Source organism: Neophocaena asiaeorientalis, unplaced genomic scaffold (assembly GCF_003031525.2).
Source record: "Neophocaena asiaeorientalis asiaeorientalis breed wild unplaced genomic scaffold, Neophocaena_asiaeorientalis_V1.1 scaffold418, whole genome shotgun sequence".
Classification (NCBI taxonomy): Eukaryota; Metazoa; Chordata; class Mammalia; order Artiodactyla; family Phocoenidae; genus Neophocaena; species Neophocaena asiaeorientalis.
In genome coordinates, this window is record NW_020175731.1 from 3,820,249 (window position 1) to 3,837,526 (window position 17,278).

The 17,278-nt window shown below is 41.2% G+C and overlaps 1 protein-coding gene across 3 annotated transcripts in view; it reads left to right on the forward strand.

Moving 5' to 3' along the window:
• GLT8D2 (glycosyltransferase 8 domain containing 2) overlaps positions 1-17,278 on the forward strand; it is a 41,348-nt gene that overhangs the window by 8,831 nt on the left and 15,239 nt on the right. For all 3 annotated transcript variants that reach the window (XM_024732084.1, XM_024732085.1, XM_024732086.1), the window contains exons 2-3: positions 9,912-9,958; positions 12,184-12,276. In XM_024732084.1, coding sequence (XP_024587852.1) covers positions 9,940-9,958; positions 12,184-12,276 — 112 coding nt within the window. In that variant the 5' untranslated portion in view covers positions 9,912-9,939. The remainder of the gene's footprint in view (positions 1-9,911; positions 9,959-12,183; positions 12,277-17,278) is intronic.

The following is a 17,278-nucleotide window of genomic DNA, read 5'->3' on the forward strand; positions in this document are numbered from 1 at the left end:
TGCGGGCTCAGTAGTTGTGGCTCGTGGGCTCTAGAGCACAGGCTCAGAAGCTGTGGTGCACGGGCTTAGTTGCTCCCCAGCATGTGGGATCCTCCCGGACCAGGGCTCAAACCCATGTCCCCTGCATTGGCAGGTGGACTCTCAACCACTGCGCCACCAGGGAAGCCCTCTATGTCTTCTTAAGATGTCTTGCAGCTGTTTCCTCCAGCTCTCATCCCTGACTTCCCCCCATCACTCTTCTACCCCTTTACAGCTCTGATCCCTCTGCCAAATCCATACCATCAGCTCCTCTCTAGAAGCTGCAAACATCTCTTGCGCACCTACTTAATCTATTAGAATGCTTTTGACTGCAAGCACCGGAAATACCAGTTTATAGCAGCTTAAACAGAATGTGCCACCATCAGAGATGAGATCAAATTGTGAAGAGGGAGAGAAGTATGCCATTCAGGCATACTGAATCTTTATACAATTTCATATGCTTTTTAAAAAGTAAATGAAACAGGGAATTCCCTGGCAGTCCAGTGGTTATGATTCCATGCTTCCACTGCAAGGGGCCGGGGTTCTATCCCTGGTCAGGGAACTAAGATCCTGCAAGCCGTGAGGCAAGACCAAAAAAAACCAAAATAAAAAGTAAATGAAACAGGCTTTCTCTTGGAGGTACATGCTTCTCAGGGACTCCTTTCTGCCTTGTATTCTAAAAGCACCTTAGAAGGTTTCCTACAAGAATCTGCTTCAGGAATTTCCCTCCTTGGCTCACTACTGCTCTGCCTTGCAATTAGATGTGCATATCAGTTTCCTGAATCCTCTTATTTTATCTTTTTTTTAAAAAAGTTTTATTTATTTATTTTTGGCTGCGTTGGGTCTTTGATGCTGCGTGCGGGCTTTCTCTAGTTGCGGTGAGCGGGGGCTACTCTTCATTGTGGTGTATGGGCTTTTCACTGTGGTGGCTTCTCCTGTTGCGGAGCATGGGCTCCAGGTGCACGGTCATCAGTAGTTGTGGCTCACGGGCTCTAGAGTGCAGGCTCAGTAGTTGTGGCACACGGGCTTAGTTGCTCCGCGGCATGTGGGATCTTCCTGGACCAGGGCTTGAATATGTGTCCCCTGCGTTGGCAGGTGGATTCTCAACCACTGTGCCACCAGGGAAGCCCCTCTTATTTTATCTTAAAGAGATTTTAGAGTTGCAACGTGCTGGACAGGGGAAAGATGAGCCCCCTTGCCAGATGAGTCAGCACTTACTCTTTGGCATGAGCTCAGTAGTTAGAGTAACGGAGCACTCAAGGGAGAGCAGACCAACCTCGCCTGGGAGCTGTGAAATTTCATGAATACACAGTGACATCTGTTACTTGGAGCCCACCTCACCTGCCTCTGGGGTAGCCAGAATAGCCTTTCATGAGTTTCAGAACCTTGTGGTTAAAGAGCATCAGATTTGAAGTCAGAGAGCCCTAATTTCAAATCCCTGTTCTACTATTTACCAGCTGTGTGATTTTGAGCAAGTTACTGACCCTCTCTGAGCCACAATTTCCTCATTTGAAAAATGAAATTAGTAATATATCCATTCCATTCTGGTCACAGGGAATGTATTTGTAAGGATTCGTTTGAAGAAATTGAACCTCATTTCAAAGAAGTTTAAGGAAAAGAGGGGAATTGATTGGCTTGGCTGACTGGGATATACAGGGAGGAGCTGGCCTCAGGGATTTGGAGCCCAGGGCCTTCTGGTCTCCCCCTCATTCTCTCCTGTGGTACCAGATGGTCTCTGGAAGGGAACAGACATGTGGCCAAAGACCGTTCTAGGCTGACATTACCTCAAAAAGTTAGCCGAATGTATATCATCCAGAATAGTAAATGGATAAAAGGTACCTGAAACCAATCTCAGAAGAATCGTAAGTAGCATGCTTTTTGACTCAATTCTTTCCCAAGTGCAAGAGGGGAAAAGGAGAAGGGCTGTTGCAAATGCACTCAGAGCTCCTGGGTGTACAGTCTATATCCTGGGAAAATGAAAGGGACATTGTAGCCAGTTGTTTACAGTGAGTTAAAGGCTTGAATGAAATCCCTGTTGAAGAGTTTCCCTAGATCACTGCCAACAAGTTCTCACAACACTTTGGTTCATAAAGAAACCCTGGTGTACTATGCTATCCTGCCTTCTCTGTCATGTTGCTGATTTCTAAAGGTTACTATTCCTGGTTGCTGACGGCTGCATCCAGTCAAACGTCAAGTTCAGAAGTTCTTTTGAAGCACCGTAATTAAGCAGGATCAATTTAATTTTAAAATAAATTTTGAGTTTTCAAGACAAATTATTTATGGTAAATTAGCTTGTTTGTTTGTTTTTTAAGATAAAGGAAGTCAGTTTCCAACTCCTGGAAAATGCCACAAAGAAATGAATGAATATGTGACAAAATTTAATTTTAGATTTCGAAACTAAGATGAATTTTTTTTTTTCCTCCAGCAAAAATGGGTTTATTCACAATTAGCAGAGAATTTGAGGTCTGCGGCTATGGTGAGCCACTTGCAAGTTCCCTCATGGCAAGAGGAGAACACTTTTTTAGAGGGGAAAAAGGAAGCTGGGAGGGCTACAAAAACAGGGTCTGTGGCTTTTCTTTTATTTTTGAATTTTATTTTATTTATGTTTTTATACTGCAGGTTCTTATTAGTCATCCATTTTATACATACTAGTGTATATATGTCAATCCCAATCTCCCAATTCATCCCACCCCCCCCACGCCCATCCCTGGCCCCCTTTCCCCCCTTGGTGTCCATACGTTTGTTCTCTACATCTGTGTCTCTATTTCTGCCCTGCAGACCGGTTCATCTGTACCATTTTTCTAGGTTCCACATATATGCGTTAATATATGATATTTGTTTTCTAGAGTGACGATTTTACTTCTTCTTTTCCTATTTGGATTCCTTTTATTTTTTTTCTTCTCTGACTGCTGTGGCCAGGACTTCCACAACTATGTTGAATAATAGTGGCAAGAGTGGACATCCTTGTCTTGTTCCTGATCTTAGAGGAAATGCTTTCAGTTTTTCACCATTGAGAATGATGTTTGCTGTGGGTTTGTCGTATATGGCCTTTATTATGTTGAGGTAGGTTCCCTCTATGCCCACTTTCTGGACAGTTTTTATCATAAATGGATGTTGAATTTTGTCAGAAGCTTTTTCTGCATCTGTTGAGATGAGCGTATGGTTTTTCTTCTTCACTTTGTTAATATGGCCATGACTGATTTGTGCGTATTGAAGAATCCTTGCATTGCTGGGATAAATCCCACTTGATCATGGTGTATGGACCTTTTAATGTGTCTTCAATTCTGTTTGCTAGTATTTTGTTAAGGATTTTTGCATCTATTTTCATCAGTGATATTGGTCTGTAATTTTCTTTTTTTGTAGTACATGTGTGTGCCCTCCAAGAGTCTGTGTGGACTGGAGTCTCTGCTTCCCCCAGTCCTGTCAAAGTCCTGCAATCAAATCCCGCTAGCCTTCAAAGTCTGATTCTCTAGGAATTCCTTCTCTCGTTGCCGGACCCCCAGGTTGGGAAGCCTGATGTGGGGCTCAGAACCTTCACTCCAGTGGGTGGACTTCTGTGGTATAAGTGTTCTCCAGTCTGTGAGTCACCCACCCAGCAGTTATGGGATTTGATTTTACTGTGATTGCGCCCCTCCTACCGTCTCATTGTGGCTTCTCCTTTGTCTTTGGATGTGGGGTATCTTTTTTTTTTTTTAATTTATTTTTGGCTGTGTTGTGTCTTCGTTTCTGTGCAAGGGCTTTCTCTAGTTGTGGCAAGCGGGGGCCACTCTTCATTGCGGTGCGCGGGCCTCTCACTATTGCAGCCTCTGTTGTTGTGGAGCACAGGCTCCAGACCCGCAGGCTCAGTAGTTGTGGCTCTCGGGCCTAGTTACTCCCTGGCATGTGGGATCTTCCCAGACCAGGGCTCGAACCCATGTCCCCTGCATTAGCAGGCAGATTCTCAACCACTGTGCCACCAGGGAAGCCCCTGGATGTGGGGTATCTTTTTTGGTGAGTTCCAGTGTCTTCCTGTCGATGATTGTTCAGCAGTGAGTTGTGATGCAGGTGGTCTCGCGAGAGGGAGTGAGAGCACGTCCTCCTACTCCGCCATCTTGAACCAATCTCCTAAGATGAATTTTATAATCTAAAATTCTTTTCTAATGGTTAAATTTCAGTTATTTTCATCAAACTTTCCTTGCTATCCTCTGCTTCTCTGAATGCCCACTGCTTTTTCTAATGAATATATAAGGTATTATGATAAGCATATAGATAAATTGTGAACTGGGACATCCAGGAAGCAGAGTTATAACAGGCATATTTTGAGAACAGAGAGTCTGTTAGCCCTCTTGGATTTTCAGAGCACAAATAAAATACTCCAGAATATTGTGAAAAGATAGGATTTGGATTTGGAGAAATGTTTGGTTGAAATTTTTCATGATGATACAGCCCTTTTCTTGTCTTCTTAGGCCTGGTGCTATTTTGAGAACGTTGAATCTGTATTTGATGATATAACTTACTTTTTAGCCACTGATTGCTATCCAAATCTAGAAAGTGTAGGAAAGAATCAGAAACCTTCTTTGGGACACGCATCATCCTCTAGATTTAAAGTCCTTGATAAATCTCAAGCCTCCCTTTGAACACTGTAAAATTAGAATGAAATATTAAAAAAAAAATCAGTTCAGTGGAAAGGATAGTCTTCTCAACAAGTGATCCCAGAACAACTGGATATTTATATGCTAAAAAATGAACTTTAACCTATACCTCATGCCATATAAAAAATTAACTCAAATTGAAATGCAAAATATTAAACTACAAAATTCTCAGAAGAAAACATAAGAGAAACTCATCCTGACCTTGGGTTAGGCCAAAATTTCTTAGATATGACACTGAAAGCATGATCTGTAGAAGCAAAAAATTGATGAATTTGACATCATCGAAACTGAAAACTTTTGCTGTGCAAAGGAAAGTTTTAACTTTTCATTGTTGAAAGAATGAAGACAAGCCACCTACTGGGGGAAAGTATTTGCAAATCACACATCTAACAAAAGACCTGTATCCAGAGTATGTAAAGCTCTCCAAACTTAGAAATCAGAAAGCAATGATCCAATTAAAACATTGGGAAAAGATTTAAACAGACACTTCCCCATTGCATTAGTCAGCGTTCTCCAGAGAAACAGAACCGATCAGATGTATATGTATGCAGAAGAAGACTTATTATAAGGAATTGGCTCATGTGATTATGGAAACCAAAAAGACTCAAGATCTGCCAGCTGAGTCAGCAAGATGGACACTAAAGAGAGCCAGAGGTGTAGCTCCAGTCTGAGTCTGCAGGTCTGAGAACCAGGAAAACCGCTGGTGTAGATCCAGTCTGATGGCTGGCAGCCTCAAGACCCAGGAAGAGCATGAGTTTCAGTTCGAGTCTGAAGGTAGGAAAAAGTCAATGTCCCACTTCAAAGGCAGTCAAACCAGAGAAATTATCTTACTCAGGGGAAGGTCAGCTTTTTTGTTCTGTTTAGAACTTCAGCTAGTTGGATAGGCCCACCCACATTAGAGAGGGCAATCTGTGTTCCTTACACTACTGCTTTAACATTAATCTCATACAAAAACATCCTCGCAGGAAACACCCAGATAGTATTCGACCAAATATTATGGCCCCTTCAAGTTGATACATAAAATTAACCATCACAACGATATACAGATGGCAAATAAACACATAAAAAGATCCTCAACATCAGTAGTTATTAGGGAAGTGCAAATTAAAACCACCACGAAATACACATATTAGAACAGCTAAAATAAAATACCAAGTGCTGACAAGAATGCTGAGCAACTGGACTTTTCTTTCATTGCTGGTAGGAATGCAAAATGATACAGCCACTCCGGAAAACAGATGGGCAAATTTCTTATAAACACACATCTACCAAATGACCCAGCAACCCCACTTCTAGGTCTTTACCACAGAGAAGTAAAACTTAAAATCATGCAAAAACCTCTAAACAAGTGTTTACAGATGCTTTATTCATAATCAAAAAACACTGGAAAGAACTCAGATGTCCTTCAATGGGTTAATGGTTAAATAAACTGTGATACATTCTTGCAATGGAACGCTATTCAGTAATAAAAAGGAACAAATTATTGATTCATGCAACGGCAAGTATCAATCCCAGATGCGTCATGCTAAGCAAAAGAAGAGAGTCTTTAAAGATTGTATACCGTATGAATCCATTTACATGACGTTCTAGAAATGACAAAACTATAGCCACAGAGAATACATCAGTGGTTGCCGGGAGTTAGGTGTCAAGTTGGGTTTGCCTACAGAAGGGCAGCACAAGAGAATTTTTTGGAGGTGTTGGAATTGTTCTTTTTCTCATTTGTTGTGATTATCACAGGAATTTATGCATGTGTTAAAATTCATGGAACAATACAACCAGAAAAGTGAATTCTACTATATGTAAAAATTTAAACATTTAAAAATCAACAAGTCAAGGAACTTCCCTGGTGGACCAGTGGTTAAGACTCTGCACTTCCACTGCAGGGAGCATAGGTTTGATCCCTGGTCAAGGAACTAGGATCCACATGCTGCATGGCCACACACACAAAAAAGAAAATCAAGTCATATTTTGAAGCTGACCTGTTAATATGCAGCTAATCAATTACATGTGTCACAGGAAGTCTATTAAAAAAAATAGGTATACTGAATATTTGTTATACATCACCATTTGTGTCTCCCTGAGTGAAGCACTCTTTCTAATTATGGAAGTTCACAACAGGAAATTTGTGGAAATCCAGGATACTATAAAGAAATTACCTTGTCAACGTGTCTCAAATGTCTTGGCAGAAAAATAGTTCTCATAAGGCCAATTCTTAATTCTCTAAAGAAGTAGTTGCCTCTTCTCTTGAAAGAAGTTGTTCCTGGGACTTCCCTGGTGTCCAGTGGTTAAGACTACAAAAAGCCACAGCACAAACCTGGCAAATCTTCCCAAAGCAGCAGTTTTTCTAGATGGTAAAACATTGAACACATGACTTTTCTATGACATATTAACCCAGATGTCAGTTGAACCAACCTACCCCAGGGATTCTGTAACCTTTAACCTGGGATGCACAGACCCTCAGAGTGTCCATGGATACATTTCATTTTCTCATGCACTTAGATGAGGAAAAATGTGAGCATTTCCTTCGTTTGTGAATATAGGGAACAAGCCACAGAAGGAACTGTAGTACCTGTGACTTCCTCATCTGTGTAAATCAGGTACTTTCATGTTACATCACAGCTGCTACAAATATCTCACATCTTTTAAAGCTCATTACTACTTAAAGCTACAATAAGTATTATACCTGCTAATAGCCCTTGTTATTTAATAAAGAAGCATGTTTAATGCTATAGGTATCACAAATTTGTTTTTTTCCCCCAATATTCTGATAATTTTCTTTAAAAGTGTGTAATTGGTTTTCTTTATAATACAATATATCTTTTAAGCTTTTAAAAACATTATTCTGGGAAGAGGTCTGTGGGATTCACCAGACTTCCAAGATACTTATGTCAAGAAAAGGTTAAGATTCCTGCCATCTGCCATAGATTTGGAGATTCAAATGCAATTAACTCAAAATTAACTCACCTTTCCTCTATCCAATATTCCCTCCAAACTTTGTACCAATTCTTGATGACTTCCATTCTCATGTCCGGTGCCCACAGAACTTTCTAGCTCAGTTGTTTCTCTCCCCTGTCCTCCATGTCCAAAATAAAGAACATTGACCCGTTCCCTTGATTTCCCTTAAACACAGCAACATGTGTCTTTAGATCCAGAGGGGAAAGCAGTGTAGAGGTAAGGTGGGGATTAGAAGGTGCAGAGCATGGCAGAGACTGTGGACTGCATATTGGAAATTCCAGTTCTTTGAAAGTCCCTAGGGCCCATCTGCACAGGGAAAGAAGTTCTCTTGGGTGACTGGCAGCTCCTGTCCTGTGATCTTTCTCCTCCTTACATGCTATTCTTCTTGGGCTGCTGCCAAACCCGGGGATTCCAGCTCATCATTTACTCGACCCAGTTAGCTTTCTCCTGATCTCACCCCTATCCATCCCATCTGTGTATAGAAGACCTTGATTTCATAACGAAGAGTTTTCTCCCTGAGAGAAGCTCTTCCGACAATGAAGGGACTATTTTTTCCCCCCTATATTTATGTACAGTTTACATGAACTTGAAGGTAAAACAAGAAACTTTTAAGATATTTTGAACTTACTGGGGATGACTTTGGAGTGTCCGCTCTCCTTTATCATCAGAATTTCTGTGGGAATGTTTGAAAAACATTGCTTTAGGGCTTTAAGGAAGACAAAGGCTGATGGAGGGGGTTACATGCATTTAAAAGAAAATCCAGGGATTTCTCTGTGACTCAGTGGTTAAGAAACTGCCTGCCAATGCAGGGGACACAGGTTCGATCCCTGGTCCAGGAAGATCCCACATGCTGCCGAGCAGGTAAGCCCGTGTGCCACAACTACTGAGCCTGCGTTCTAGAGCCTGCAAGCCACAACTACTGAGCTACGTGCCACAGCTACTGAAGCCTGCGTGCTCTAGAGCCCGTGAGCCACAAGTACTGAGCCCACGAGCCACAACTACTGAAGCCTGCACACCTAGAGCCTGTGCTCCGCAACAAGAGAAGCCACCGCAATGAGAAGCCTGCACACCACACAAAGAGTAGCCCCCGCTCGCTGCAACTAGAGAAAGCCCACGTGCAGCAGCGAAGATGCAACACAGCCAAAAAAATAAATAAAATAAAATCCATATTCCTTTACAGACCCCACAGTTTGTCTCCAGCCTCTTCTAGCCAGTCTCTCCCTTACTCCACTCTGTTCCAGCCACATTGAACCTCTTGCGGTACTTAGAATCATCAGCCCCAGGGCCTTTGCACTTGCTGTTCCCTTTGCCTGGGATGCTCTTCTGCATTCTCTCCACTGGCTCCTGCCCTTTCTTCTGATCAAATGTCATCTCCTCAGTGAGGTGTTTCCTGATTTCTCACCAAGATGCCTCCCGGTCTCTATTCACCTTTATCCCAGCACTTCTGTTTTTTACTTCGTATCACTTACCATAATCTAATTATTTTACTTGTTACATTTTAATATCTGTTTTCTCTACTGAAAGCAGCTCCATGATGATAGGGACTGGGACTGATCTGTGTGTTGCTGCATCCCCAGTACATAGCACAGTGCTGGGCTTTTAGTAGGATCTCAATATATATTTACTGAATGATTGAATGGAGCATAAAATGTGCCCCTCTCAGGATGGTTCTGTTTTCACAAGGGATTACTGAAGATGTAGAAGCTTCCTTATCAAAGGAATGAAGTTATGATAGCAGGAAAAAAAGACACAGGATTGATATTTTACATCAAGGAAAACTTCTTATGTGACATTTCTTCCAGTTAGTGCCATCTGATCTGCTAACCCAGAGGGCTGACAGGGCAGTTTTTGGAGAAGGTAAAAGATTACGCTTTGGGAGTCCTTTGTACGTTTTGTACAGCCAGAGAAATCAATTTGAAGAGGTGAGCGCTGAATTCAAGAAATATTTAGTTCAAAATTCTAGATTCAGAACAGTTAAGAATGACTGCAGGGCTTCCCTGGTGGTACAGTGGTTGAGAGTCTGCCTGCCGATGCAGGGGACACGGGTTCGTGCCCCAGTCCAGGAAGATCCCACATGCCACGGAGCAGCTGGGCCGTGAGCCATGGCCGCTGGGCCCGCGCGTCCGGAGCCTGTGCTCTGCAACGGGAGAGGCCACAACAGTGAGAGGCCCGTGTACCACCAAAAAAAAAAGAATGATTGCAAAGTTTTCCACATAGCAAATGGTCAAAGATATAGTCCTTAATAATTGTATTATGACTTTTGGGTTGATTGCCTTTTAAAAATAATTTTTATTCTTTAATCCACAGGTCACAGTTTTTATCCACATGAACACACATGGCTTTGTTACGAAAAAGTAAGATTACAAACTTTTAAAAATTATGATTAAAAATAGATATTTTGGAGGACTGTTTTGATGCTGAATCTTATTCTTTTTCTTTTTTTTTAATCTTCTTTGGTTTTCATGGATAGTTTTCCCACAGACAGTTGTTGGCATCATCACATGAGGATGATTTCCATAGAAAGTTGTTGAGTGTTTTGTTCAGAGGAGGATTTTTCATGAGAGGGGTCAGATGTTTCCGTAAAGGTTGCAAATGTTATTTATTTTCTCATTTAAAGTAAGTATTCATGTTCCTGCCTAATTTAGCATTTGTAATTTCGTATTCTTATAAGATTCACTTCAAATTATGTAATCTTCAGACCCCATCAAAACCTGGACTTGCCTCTGATTTTATATCCAGTTGTTTGTGAATCTAGGGGAAAAATAATTACCTAATTGGGTTAGTTACCCTCAGAATAGAGTTGCCCAATGTGGCAGATGAAAAGACAAGATATCCAGTTAGATTTGAATTTCTAATAAACTGTGAATAATTTTTTAGTATAAGTATATCCCCAATATTGCATGGGACATACTTATACTAAAAAAGGGTCAGATGGTAGTAGACATTAGGCTGCTTCCTCAAAGTGGCTGTGGGAAGCGAATGTTCATCAGTTGTATCGATAAACTATAGAACTTTGTCCCTTGTCTTCTGTTTCTCTATAGTTTTTTTTTTTTTTTAAAACATCTTTATTGGGGTATAATTGCTTTACAATGGTGTGTTAGTTTCTGCTTTATAACAAAGTGAATCAGCTATACATATACATATGTTCCCATATATAGTTTTGTTTTAAACTGAGTATAGTATCTGGTTGTCTCTGGCTGAATCTGATAACCCAGAAAGGCAGAGAAGGGATGGATGTCAGCAAGGCAGAACCATTGAGCCTTAGGACATAGCTCTGGAAGGCATCCGTGAAGATTGTCCAACTCCTTCCTTCTACAAATGTGAAGACAAAGGCCTAGGGGCCAGAAAATAGATCGGTATGAGGCCAATAAGTATCAATATCTTGACACACAAAAATAGTAAATAATAATACAAAACGATTTTAAATTTATTGGGCCTACATTGCCTTTGGTAACTCTCAAAACACCCCTGCAAGGTAGTGGTTATTATTACAATCCCCATTTAGCAGATGAGCAGACTGAGGCTCAGAGAGGTTAAGTAACATGTCCAAGGCCACACAGCTAGTAGGTGGTAAAATGAAATTTGAGTCTGACTTCAAATCCCAGCCCTTTCCCCTTCTACCAATGTTTACCAAACTGCAGGCATTTGTGTACCACATATGGCAGTGTACCACCTTCTCAACTTCTCATCATCTGTGTTCCTTCTGTTCTGTGCATGACTCACTATTTTCTTTAAATTGACTCATTTAAAAAATTATAAGTGTATTTTGTAATAGAAAGTGTATATCCTTACTATAAGTAGAGTAACAGTTATGTCTCAGAAGAAGGTGATTGTACAAATATATATGGTTAGAGTAATGTTATTCAATTCTGGGTAGCTTTGGTTACCTGCCTGCATATGAAATTAGGACTGATTTCTCACTGTGATTTAATGTTACTTAATGCTATGAACACAAGCCTCCTGAATCATCCCATGTACAACCAGTGGTGTATGGCTCCATACTTAGGAAAACACTGTCCGACACCATTCTAGTTCTCAGTAGATCCTAAGGGCAAGCATCACTGTTTTGGAAAGGATGGCCCTGGAGGCTTAGACTGGGAAGAGGTATTGGGATCTTCTAACCTCTTACTCAGGGCAAGAGATTTATGTACATCATCCTTGACCAGTGGTTAGAACTAACTGAGAAGCAGCTGTTATAATGACTAAGAACATGTATTCATAATAAGCACTGGCTCATCATAAGTGTCATATAAATGTTGGCTATTATTTGAAACAAAGTATTCCTGCACAGAAAGTGGCTCCAGAGGCAACATCATGCAGTCATCAAGGTTGTAGCTTCTGCCGTCAGACTGCCTGGGTTTAGCCCTGGCTGTCCTTAAACTACATCTGTGTAGCCTTGAGTATCGGCAGCACCACAGGGTAACTCTTGACTCCACGTGCTACCTGCTTAGAGAAAGGTTCCGGGCCTCCAGTCCTGTGTATGTCAGGGAGAGCGTCTGTTCCCACTGGCTATTCTAAACTTATTCCACAGTTTCAGTTTGATAGGTTATACTTGAACATGTTTCTGTTTTTATTTCAGTTAACCAGGTGTTGCTGTTCCTTTTGATTGTGACCATCTGTGGGATTCTGTATAAGAAAGTTCATAGGGGGACTGTGCTCAGGAACAAAACAGGTATGCAAAGTGACCTAAGCCAGTCACAAAAAGTCAGATACTCTGTGATTCCACCAATGTGAGGTACTTAGAGTAGCCAAATTCATAGAGACAGAGAGCATAGTGATGACTGCGGGGGGCTGGGTGGGGGGAGGGGAAAGGGGAGTTGTTGTTTAATGGGTATAGAGTTTCAGTTTTACAAAATGTAAAGCGTTAGGGGGATGGATGACAGTGATGATTGTACAACAGTGTGAATGTATTTAATACCACTGAACTGTACACTTGAAAATGGTTAAGATGGTAAATTTTATGTTGCGTATTTTACCACAAAGAAAAAATATATTAAGAAAAAAGAAGAACGGAGCAGGCAGGCAGCCATGTGGTCCATCAAGATGAGATACCTAAGAACACAGTTTGAGTCCTTCCAATAGCTGGGTTCAGAGAGAAACAAAAATCCAGTCAGCTTCCAAGTACCTGCTTTTAGAATATCCACCCAAGGCCAGATTTTCAGTTGTGTTGTAGAATGATCAGTGCTATTCAAACTTAGCACAGAATCACACAGAGGGCTTGTTCAAACACAGTCCTGGCCCCAGGTTTTGAATCAGTAGTTTGGGGGTGGGGCTGAGAATTTGCATTTCTGATGAACTCCCAGTTGATGCTGAGGCTGTTGGTTTTCGGACCTCACTCTGAGTGGCCTGCTCTGCATCCACCCTTTTGGAGTCGCTCAATAATTTCGCTTATGAGCAAAATCGCTGCATTGACCATATGTCCTCCTCCAGCTGCACTGGGGAGCCCAGTTTCCCTCTTCAGGGGTGAATTGCATGGGATGGAACCTCACTTCTCCAAACATACAAAGCCAACACACACAAAAATTAAGTAGCACCAGTAGTGTTTTATTTTTCATTAGTTTACTGTTTTATATCAGCAAAATGAATATACTCATTTATGGAAAATACAAAATATTACCTGTAGCTGTATCAGCCAAAGACAAATACAATTAATATTTTGGTGCATTATATACATTCATATTCACACTTTTTTTTAAGCCAGAGGCTTAGGCACTGGACACACTACAAGGAGCAAAATAATGTCCCTGCTTTCACAAAGCTGACTTTTTCAATATAAAAGAATTCATAAGGACTTCCCTGGAGGCGAGTGGTTAAGAATCCACCTGCCAATGCAGGGGACACGGGTTCGAGCCCTGGTCCAGGAAGATCCCACATGCCACGGAGCAACTAAGCCTGTGCGCCACAGCTACGGAGCCTGCATGCCTAGAGCCCGTGCCCTGCAACAAGAGAAGCCACTGCAATGAGAAGCCCGCCACCTCAAGGAAGAGTAGCCCCCGCTCACCTCAACCAGAGAAAAGCCCGCATGCAGCAACAAAGACCCAACACAGCCAAAAATTAATTAATTTAAAATTCATAAAAAATTAAAAATATGTATAATCAGGTCTAGATGAACATTAGAAGCCTCTGGAACGTGAATGATTTCCATACAGAGATATGTATGCAGATATTTATAGGGCATTATTGATAGTAGCCCCAAACTGGAAGCAATCCACACGTGAATCAAGTAGTGAATATATAAAATGTGTTATATCCATGCAATGGAGTACTTTTCAACAGTAAAAAGGAACAAACTACTAATACATGATACAATATGAATAAACCTCACACACATACTAAATGAAAGATGCTAGACCCAGAACACCACATGTTATATGATTCCATTTAAAGGAAATTTCTAGGAAAGGCAAATCTATGGAGACAGAAAAACAGGTCAGTGGTTGCCTGGGGCTGGGAGTGGGAGTGGCTTGACTGCAGCCCAGCTGAAGGGAAATTTTCTGGTGATGAAAATTGTTCTAAAATGGGATTTTAGAACATTCTAAATGTTCTAAAATGGGATAAATTTACTAAATATCATTGAACTATGTACTTACAGTAGGTAAATTTAAAGAAATCTATATTAGTCTGCCTGGGCTGCCATAACAAAATACCACAGACTGGGTAGCTTAAACAACAGACACTAATTTTCTCACAGTTCTGGAGGCTGGAAGTCCAAGATCAAGGTGCCGGCAGGGCTGGTTTGTCCTGCAGAGGAACGCCTTCTCTCTGTGTCCTCACGTGGCGTGGTATCTTTTCCTCTTCTTATAAGGACACTAGCCATATGGAATTAAGGGTGGACCTCATTTAACCTAACTGCCTCTTTAAAGGCCCTATCTCCAAATACAGTCACATTCTGAGGTACTAGGAGTTAGAGCTTCAACATATGAATTTTAGGGGTATGCAGTTCAGTCCATAGCAGTATGTAACTAATGACTCAATAAATTGCTTTGAGAAAGGTCGAGAGAGAGAGAGAGAGAGACAGAGAGAGAGAGAGAGACAGAGAGAGAGAGAGAGACAGAGACAGACAGAGAGACAGAGAGAGAGAGAGAGAGAGAGAAAGAGAGAGAGAAGGTCATACAAGGTCAAATGTGGTCTGAACTTTGAGCTTGTTACTCCTCATGTTTTACTTCCTGCCCATAAACCAACACATTCAGTCGGCAGATTGCATTGCAAATTCCTTTCTCCATGGAAAGAAATGAGTTGCTTTTATAATAGCTGTTAAAAGAACTGTGAGGAAATGCACATCCTGACTAATTGGCTATATATTTATATACGATAAAGTGTTTTCACCACATGAATGGATCCAATAGCACATTTTTATCCCACACAGTGTTAAAATTTAAAAAAAGAGGGGGAATCAGTGTTATGAAATACCACTCAAAAGAACATAGTTGGCATGGAAAGATGGATGTCTGTGGTATGTAAGTGGAAAAAGCAGGTTACAGAAGACTATGAAAAGTATGATTTCATTTTTTTTTTCAGTTTAAAAATTTTAAAATTTGTTTCAAAGTTAAACCCAAGACACATTGACTTCATAGAAAATCCACTGAGAAATGTTTTTCTAGGCTGAACACCTCTTTTCCTTTAGTCTCCCCCAGCAGAGCATGCACATGTTAATTACTTTCATTTTATAATCACTGCTGTCCCACCACTATACCAAGGTCACCTAAACTGTGTGTGTAGTATTCTCAATGTTCTTAGTTACACCCTAATTTCACTAACTGCAAAAGATTTTCTGGGATACCCTGTCACTTGAATTCTTTGGCTACTTTTGAAGATGCAGTCCAAAGAACTCTTAAATGATTCTCCTTTGGGGGGGGGAGGGTGGTATTTTGGTTTTAAAATAATACCTCAAATTTCATGTGATATTTATATAATATGTAGTATATGTGCTTTTGTATGTACATTAAGAAGGGTTTGAGAGGCACATACCACACTGGTAACCTTTGGAATGTGGGCTGCGAGGTCTGCAGAAAACAGTCACCATTTAGATACTCTTCTGTTTGACTGGAATTTTCCAGAAGTGCATGTTAATATTTTATAGACTTTATTTTTTAGAGCAGTTTTAGTTTCACAGCAAAACTGAGCAGAAGGTACAGAGATTTCCCCCATACCCCTTTCCACCACACACACACACACACACACACACACACACACACACGTACACGTGCACACATGCGCACACACATGCACTCGCTCACACACACACACACACACACAGCCTCCCCCACTATTAACATCCCGTACTAGAGTGGTACATGTGTTACAATCTGTGGACCTATGTTAACACATCATTTTCACTAGTGTCCGTAGTTAAATTTTTTTTTTGGCCATGCTGTGCAGCATGCAGGATCTTAGTTCCCTGACCAGAGATCAAACCCGTGTCCCCTGCAGTGGAAGCAGGGAGTTCTAACCACTGGACCACCAGGGAATTTCCACCAGTGTCCATAGTTTACATTAGGGTTCACCCCTGGTGTTGTACATTTTATGGGTTTTGAGAAATTTATAAGGACATTTATCTATCATTATAGAATACAGAATAGTTTCAGTGCCCTAAAAATCCTCTGTACCTCACCTATTCCATATTAATCTTCACAATTTTTAAAACATTAATTCAAAGAACTAGTGTCATACGTGAAGTCCAGAGGCCCTGGGAAGTCATGTACTGAAGAAAAACATGGTAGCATTCTATGGAATCTCCTGATAATGACATTCCATGGAATCTCCCGCCAATTTCCTTGCAGTCAGCGTGCTGGTGATTCACTCTTGGCCCATTTGGGGTGCAGCAAGTTCATATGTTTGGCTGAAATAGTTCTAATTTGAAATGCGATTCAGAGGTTTGGCACTGGGAGTGCAGACATTTCACCTCTTCTAGAAATGGACATTGTTTGATAAGAGTTACTTGTGAGAAGGGTCTAAAGCAATATAATAAATTTCTGGTCCATATGCCATTATTATATGAGATTTTTTTTTTTTTTTTTTTTTAAAGTTTATTTATTTATTTATTTTTGGCTGCGTTGGGTCTTCGTTGCTACGCACGGGCTTTCTCTAGTTACAGATATATGAGATTTTTATGGGCACCAAATGGCTTCTCATAACAAACCTTTTAATGGTCTGGCTCAGGCAGCATTTGGTGTAACAGATCCAAGTAGTACAATGGCTGATTCCCAAAGATCTGCTAGGATGGGGTATTGGTGAAGAATTACAGTTGAAAAATCTTCCCACCCTTCCTCCAACGCGCCTTCATCTATCACTCTGTCCAGGAAAGACTTCTAGGCAGAGAGCATTTTGGCTTAGGTTAGCTCCCAGATTCTCTGACTGGCAGAGGCTCTTAAGCAGTATGGTGGTGTGATGTGTCTGCAGCAGAGCTGTAAACTCAGTGTTTGACCTTCCCTTGGGGTGCTCTTCTTTCAAGGCGACGCGTTCCTCCAAACCTCCTTCTGCCCATAGCCTGATGAAGGACTCTATCTGAGCCTGACAGCCAGGTACTGCCCCAGATTTTCAAACCTTCCCTCTTTCTTTGCCCCTAAGAGTCACCCATGAATTATTCCTCTAGGGCCCTTTTCTCTAAGGCCAATGCATCATATCTGTTTAGTTGATTTCAGCAAACTTTCATTAAGTGCTTGCTAGGTGCCAGA